We start from the raw sequence: 8,228 nt of genomic DNA, 5'->3' as shown, positions 1-8,228 counted from the left end.
TGAGCTGAATCACTGTTTATTTAAATAATAAGGCAAACTTTTGTTATATCACTCTCGCTGGTACAAGTGTTACCACACACTAATGACCATGAGAATGATTAAACAGTATATTTGCATCAGATCCCAACTAACCGCTTATTTGATTACTAGTTATCTCTTACATTTTTGTGTGGGATTGTACTGCTATCAGAATCCAAGTCATTTTCTTGCATGGATTGCAGATTTTTTCTCACTGAGCTTGCTGTTTATATTACATTACTACTGCTCACTTGGATGTATGACAACAGAACTTATCACTGTTAGCTGAAGCAGTAATGAAGGAATATGTAAGAACTCTTACCTGTAGAACAATGGAGTGGTACAAAATGTTTTTGTAACTGGCACACTTTATACACAGGTGTACCCACTCGAGGGTAAATTGTGAAGCCACAAATTTTCCAGCAATCACAAGGGAAAAGGTTTACTTCACTTAACCTCTGAGTAAATCATTCATATAATTGGGGTAACTTTTAGCCTATACTGGAGCTCACTTATCCATTACAGCACATATACAACACTGCATGGAGTGTAAGTGCTATGTCTTACACATTTACAAAAAAAGCCACCAGTCTTACTTGGTATTAATGTATCTCTCCTACTTGGCGCACAACTACACAAATTCTACATTACAAATTTTTACTCTTCACTTGATAGAAATAAACATGGTCTAATCATCAATTTGTTTCCTGTCTTAATTTAACTTCCATACTTGACAAATTTAATCAAATCTGATGGCATGGCTGTCTTCCACAAAAGATGAAGACTCGAGGCAAGAGTTAACAGTTAAACCATAAGTGTTCACCTGACTTGAATATATACAACTGTCATCTGTTCAACATGTAAAAAACTGCTGAATACAGTACATTGTGAACCTAAAACACAAACAAGACCACACAGTGTGAAACATTATCAGTTAATGTTGAATTTCTTTAAATATTGGGATTATTTATTCAACATATTTCTGTAAGCAACACGGAAGCTGTGCCCAACTTGAGTATATCACTTAAATGTACTCATTTATTTTATCATAGTAAGAAAAACCACTTTTAAACAAAAGCAATATTTATTATGGTCATATAAAATATCGCAAAAGAATATTTCTGCAATTAATAATCCACTTGAGTTCTCAGTCATTATAGTGCTATACATAACTGTAAATTGTTATTCACAATCTGACACCTGAAATATTCATTGGCAGTTATCACCAAACAGTATTACAATTGCGACTGGTGACATTTTCCCCTTAAGAGAAATACATAATTTGTGTGTCTACCACTGGCTCTTGTTAAGCATTACAACCAACTGCTTTTCAGTGTTTCAGCTTATTACTAAGATCATCAAACGTTGGATCACTAATATTCAACATTAAGCTGTTTCCACTGAGAAAGACTTTATTTTGAGAATTGGCAATAGTTCTAGATATGCTCTGTGCAGCTCGAATTTTTCGTAACTTCAAGTATCCCGGGTTCTTTGCTACAGCCATTCCCAACATTTTGGCAGCTTCCGCTTCACCCTCTGCTTGAACAATCTTCTGCTGTCGCTCTTGTTTTGCTCTCTCCACAACAAATGCAGCACGCTGGGCTTCTTGTTGAGCTACTTGCTTTGCCTCTACAGCTGCCGTATATTCCTTTCCAAAACTCAGTTCTGTAATTGAAACATCATCCAGAATGATATTGAAATCTTGCGCTCTTTCTGTGAGCTCCCTTCGAACAAGAAGAGACACCTGTTGCCTCTGGGTGATTAGTTGTGAGGCATTGAACTTAGCAACAACACTCTTTAGAACCTCATTGCAAATAGATGGCAGAACTTTCTCATCATAATCTAGGCCCAGTTGCCTGTACATTATGGGCAGATTTTTTGCATCTGGCCTGGACAGCACACGCAAAGAAATATTAACCATCTGCAAATCCTTGCTTCCTGTTGGAGAAGAAATTTTACGTGGTCGTGATCGTATGTCGTAAATTATAGGGTACTGGAACCATGGGATTCTAAAGTGGAGGCCTTCTGCATAAATATCCTTTTGAACACCACCAATTCTGCTGAATATTATGGCCCTGTGACCACCTTCGACTGTATAGAGGGACTGAGACACACCATATGCAGCTGCACCAGCTACAGCTAGGATCTTCAGTCCTGTTCCAACACCTTTGGGACCCTTTCCAAAGCGACCAGCCAAATCACTTAGCTTACTCTGTGCCATTATTACAGCTGAATTCTATGTCAGTCCTGAGCTGCTGAACCAGAAATCTCTTAGAAGTTAAAACAGCCAGTACCTGAAACAAGAAAGATTCCATAACCATAGAAGATGCTTAAGCAATACATATACTGTTTGTTGCAATCATTAGACAATATCAAATTTTCTTACACACACACACACACACACACACACACACACACACACACACACACACACACCTTGCAGTAAAGTACATTTATAAAGCCCATTTTCAAATCTTACTCCACTGTGTTTTATATTTTGTTAATCCAATGTTACTATGCATTGGGCCAAATCAGGAAAATTTTATTAAAAACGTCAAATATGATACAGAATCAATTTAACAACCCTACAAGACTTTCGTGGGGTACGACACTAATTTTCACAACGTACTGAACCAACATAAAGGTGATTGGAAACCAGTCTGCTGTGATAAACGGTGGAGTGCATACTGATACAATTAAATGTATTTTTTTTTTTTACTCTCAGTGACGCAATGCACAAAGTATCCCAAAGAACCCCCAAAATAAAGAAATGGCGCTGTACGAATACAGATGAAATCTATGACAACGACGGCCCATATCATTTGAAAGTGAATTGCGTTGAGCCTCCAATACCGTAAAAGGTGATGAAATGGGCAGTAAGTCTAGAACTACAAAAATGAAGTCTTCCCACGAAAACCAATAAGTGTCCCATCAGAATAAATGAAACCTAGTCTACCTGATGGGTTCAAGTTGCAATGCATGCCTAAAGACAAGCTCGAGTCTGAGTCCATTTCATAGCGTGTATCACGACTAGTACTTTTCTTTCGCAGTGACAAGTGATTGGAAATGAGTGTAATATTTTAAGCGCAGTCGACTATCACTGAACAACTAAGAACTGCTAATGCGCAATATCAAAACATACGTAACCTCTATTCACAGTCTTAATAAGAGACACCACACAGTATCGAACAGAGAGCGCTAGATTGCTTACGCACATTAAGCGACAGCTTCGTCAGACACAAAAAAGCTATCAAATAAAAACGGGCGATCACACTTCTAAATCTCGTGTAGTTGAAATAACGTTCATAGATTACTCACAGGCACTTTCAGAACATCCGCTATTCCCCAAACCCTACAAATCTCACAACCAACACCGGGCCTAAGGCGGACATCCAAAGGTGTTACATAATACAGCAAACTGTACCTTCGTCCAATATCTATGGTCGAAGAACTGTACATAAACTCTCGGTATTTTGCATCAAAGATGTATGTTCATGATTTTGAGTCTCCAGACGGAGAGTGTTCCAGAAGTTGAATTATGAAATTCCGTATTTAGGAGAAAAAACTGCGAATCCGAAACGCACTGAATGTTTTACTTGGCACTTCGACTCCTACAGAGGCCATCAAAGCGTCAATTATTATTTCCACGCGCTGCTATGCAATAAGTTGATTTTTTTTTCGTACGGCTACAAAAAAAAGAAACCCACGAAAAACGCAAATTTAAGATATGAACAGTGTCTCGACTCTATCTATTATTTTACGTAAAGTTCGCAACAGACACACACACACACACACACACACACACACACACACACACAAACACACACAAACAAACAACAAAGGTTTCGCCACAGCTAGTGGCATCCTGAGGTTACAATGCTGCAGCATGTGTGAACTCCCAGTTTGGTGTGGCGTAGTTTAAGTCACGCAACTTTTTTCATTTCACGAAAGCTTGATTTTGGTTGTACTTCTTTAAACCACCCTCCTTCCACCACATCTCTTTGGTGGCTACATGTCGAACCAAGAGCATTTTATCCCAGTTGTCGTGGAGTAATTGTTGGCGTACTACTGTCGATTTAAGTGTGTTTTAATTTCATTACTGAAGAAAGTCAAAACAATTGTCGGCAGGTATACTTTTGCAGCCTCCAGAGGTACATTAGCAACAATCTAATACTACTGTTACATTTTTTGTATCAGCATGTGTGTGTGTGTGCGCGCACACGCATCCCTCAATCTTGACAGATTTTTTGATGAATAAATGAATAAACTTAATATGTAACCAAAAAGAGAGTTCTACCGACCTCGTGGTTTGTGAGACCAAGCACTATAAAAAACTAGTTATTCAGCGAACACAACAAGACTCTAAAATCTTGGAAGAGCTGTTGGTTAGTTTGCCATAGTAGACAGCATCTTCTTCTTCGAGTGGTATATCTTTTATAAATGGGTCTGTAGCCTGGTTTATCCCTGTGCGAAATCTATTTTCATACACAACATCTCAGTTTCTTCTTCCTTGTATTTAACTCTTGTTACAGCTCTAATACAATAACCTGCACAACAACATTAATCCCTATCCATATGATTTCAGCCGACACCATATTGAAAGCTCTGCAACTGAATGGAATTTGTGGCACCCTGTGTTAAAGATAGCTTATGGTACCACTACAGAATGCTAAAACCAGTGATGTCACATTAGTCATGTGTCTGAATCTAGCGTAAAATGGCCTCTAGACCATCAGTAATATTGCGCAATAATACTGTGCAATATTGCTAGAACTGGGGCATTGGATATGGGCTTATAAACCATCACAACTAGTGCAGCGAAATAAGAATTTCTGAACATCAAATTGTTGGAATAAGGGAAGCTATATTTTATTATTTGTGATTACACAAAATTAGTGCATTACAGCCAGAGATCTACTACACTCTGTGCAGTATACTTGGCGCACAGAAACGCATACACATGAAATATATTGTTTATATATTCTCGACAAATTTTGTATTGATGGTTGGCTCCAGACAGAATATCGATATTGTGCAAAACAAGTGTCAAATCTTGGATGTAAAAATATGGCGGATATGGAAACCAACTGTTATCTGGCTCTTAGGGCTTCGAGTTCATCAAAGAGGAAGTGTTGATGGATGAAGGAATGGTATAATAAGAAAGTAAGATTGACACATGAAAATTTACTAAATGGCTTGAGGATAAGTGAGCAAAATGATTATCGGGGCGAAGGATGGATGATTACTAATGTGATGTACTTTTACAAATGGTTACACAAATAACAGTGAATATATCTGCATAATATTTATATATTTAGATTCAATTTGGAAAACGAGAAGTACACACACTTTATTTAAAGGGTGCTAAAATTTTTCTTGCCCTTTCAAAAAATTTGAGGCATCAAAACACAAAAGTGTTGGCTGTAGTAGCTGTCAACACAGCAGATTGCTTATCGAAGGGGCCCGGTTCGATTATTAGGCTTGGCATTGATTGATAAAGTTGTTGCATGTCGTCCTGAGGGATATAATGCCAAATTCTGTCTAACTGACACATAAGATTGTCAAAATCCCGAGCTGGTTGGAGAGCCCTGCCCATAATGCTCCAAACACTCTGAATTGGGGAGAGTTCGCCAAAGTAGGGTTTCACAAGCACGAAGACAATCAGCAGAAACTGTCAGCCTTTGTGGATGGGCATGATCTTACTGACATTTAAGCCCATGGTGACAAACCAAGAACGTCAAAAAAAAAAAAAAAAAAAAAAAAAGAGAGACATAGAATATCGTCGACATATCGCCATGCTGTAAGGGTGCCAGGGATGACAACCAATTGGGTCCTGCCACGAACTGAAATGGCACCCCAGACCATCTCTCCTGGTCGCCAGGCTGTATGGTGGGCAACAGTCAGGTTGGTATACCACTGATGCCCTGGCCGTCTCCAGACATGTTTTCGGCATAGTATCCCGTTGACTGGAGTAGAACTGTCTTCAGTGATGAATCCCGATTTGGAATGTGCTCTGCTGACCACTGATAACTTGTCTGGAGACACCTTGGACAGTGGTGGTATAAAACAACCTGGCTGTCGCCCACCATATAGCCTGTCAAACAGGAGTGATGGTTCAGGATGCCATTTCAGTTCATAGCAGGATCCCTTTGGTTGTCTCCATTGCATGCTTACGACAGAGTGTCATGTCGAAGATATTCTACGCCCCATTTTGTTGCCCTCTGTGGCAGTCCATCCTGGGCTCACATTTCAGCACAGTAATGCCTGCCTGCACATGGTGAGAGTTTGTATTGCTTGTTTTCATGCTTACCAAACCTACCTTCACAAACAAGGTCACCTGATCTCTCCCCAGCTGAGAACATTTGGGGCATATGGGTAGAACTCTCCAACCAGCTCAGAATTTTGATGATCTAACGCGCCTGTTGGACAGAGCTTGCCATGATATCCCTCAGGACAGCCAACAACTCTATCAACCAATGCCAAGCCGAATAATTGCTTACATAAGAGCCAGAGCTGGACAAAGGCGTTATTGACTTGTTCAATTTGTGAAGCTCTTCCTGTGGAATAAATCATCCAATTTTTCTGAAATTGCAATAATTGGTCTGTAAGTGTCAATCACATCTACCAATTTTCGTCCCAATAGTAGAATTCGTTAATGGTACATCATTGTTTTTGTCTTAGATGGTATATATTGAAGATGAGTCCACAAATGCTGGTAACTTTCGCATAATGATGCTAGAATTTTAGAAGCAGAGCCTAGAGGGAGAATATGTATAATAAACTTGAAAATAATTGGGACAATGTAATTAATGTTTATGGAATGAAAGCATTGAAAGTAAGAGTATTTGTAGAACTCTGTAGGTTTCCAATTACTGACAAACAGTAGACATTTCTGACAACTGGATAACACATACGAATATTTGGGCAACAGGGCACCAACCACTCTGCATTTTTGCCAAATTTATTCAAGATGGCGGGTCAAAAATGGTGGCCATATATATGGCAACATCGCACTGACGGGAAAATAGGTCACTTGGGCTACCTTGACTAACCCAGCTCCACGCCTATCCCCCTCCCCTCTCCCTCTCCCCATCCTCGCAACCCCTCCCCCCACCATCTGGAAATTGGTGGGAAAAGGACTCAGTCTGTGCTCAGCTGATGGATAGGATGGACATAAGACCATTCCGTGTACAGTGTGGTATATTGTTTGTTTAAACAATTTGAGCTGCCATTGATCAAGCACTAGACACTAGCTCCATACAGTGTGTTCAACATGGGGTCCAGGGGCCAATCAATCCAGTTTATCGCTAAACCACCCCTTCATTACTTTGCAAGTACCATATACTAGATTTGCAAATGTGCAGTACATCCATTCATTGTTAATTATCATATATATATATATATATATATATATATATATATATATATATATATATATACCAGACAGCATCCTGTACCGATGGAGTTAGGTTTCTAGCACTTCGGTCATAAAGTGTAATTACTTTCCCTATACAGAAGGAAGTCACAGAGCAGAGGATATAGATAATGACTGAAAGATCTCCCCACATTGTGTTTGTCCAACACTCCCTGCAAAACTGTTTCTGTTTTAATTTGCAGCTGACCAGAAGTAGACCGCTACATTCCACGTCTTATGAAGGAACAGAGTGAGCCGAGTCCATAAGTGCTGTTCAGCGAACACTGCTCTACATCAGTCTTACTCATGGGATCCTCCAAGTGCACAAGATTTCTCCAGATGCGCTCATGTCGAGGAGGTTTGCACCTCTTATTGGTGTATAGTAGATATGAGTATGAGAGTGTTGTGATGATACAATAGGTGGCCAAGAAGAAAACTTGTGGGTTTATGCATGATGGAGCTCCAGGCAGACGGAATTTGAAACATCTTTTGTTAACCAACTGCACTATCAATTCTAAAGTATTGTTCTAGTTTCTGAGGTCAGTACCAAGAAGGTACTGGTAAGGGAGAAATGTTTGTGGAACATAAACACATGCCCTTTAATGCAGTACATAAATTTCCAACATATGACATACATCCACTTTGCAAGGTTTCTATCCCACTCTCTTTGGTGACAGTCTTTAAGAAGATAAAACTACTTCCTTCTACATCAAAGAAAAAAAACATAGAGTCTTTGTGATACAAGCACAATGCAGTCATTTGGGAGAACGACGGTTCAATCCTGCATCCCGCCATC

The 8,228-nt window shown here is 39.4% G+C and overlaps 1 protein-coding gene across 1 annotated transcript; it reads right to left on the bottom strand.

Annotated features, from left to right (window-relative positions):
- Positions 1-1,083: 1,083 nt before the first annotated feature.
- On the bottom strand, positions 1,084-3,460 carry LOC126480696 (prohibitin-2). The gene is made up of 2 exons (XM_050103937.1): positions 3,337-3,460; positions 1,084-2,312 (listed from the first exon to the last, which is right to left on the bottom strand). Exon 2 carries the CDS (start codon positions 2,237-2,239, stop codon positions 1,349-1,351), a length of 891 nt encoding a protein of 296 aa, XP_049959894.1. The 5' UTR covers positions 2,240-2,312; positions 3,337-3,460; the 3' UTR covers positions 1,084-1,348.
- Positions 3,461-8,228: the final 4,768 nt, after the last annotated feature.

The sequence above is a fragment of the Schistocerca serialis genome, chromosome 5 (assembly GCF_023864345.2).
Source record: "Schistocerca serialis cubense isolate TAMUIC-IGC-003099 chromosome 5, iqSchSeri2.2, whole genome shotgun sequence".
Lineage (NCBI taxonomy): Eukaryota > Metazoa > Arthropoda > Insecta > Orthoptera > Acrididae > Schistocerca > Schistocerca serialis.
This window is presented reverse-complemented; position numbering and strand designations above follow the sequence as displayed.

Coding starts and splice junctions, on each gene's coding strand:
- LOC126480696 (XM_050103937.1), bottom strand. CDS start 2,239: ATGGCACAGAGTAAGCTAAGTGATTTGGCTGGTCGCTTTGGAAAGGGT.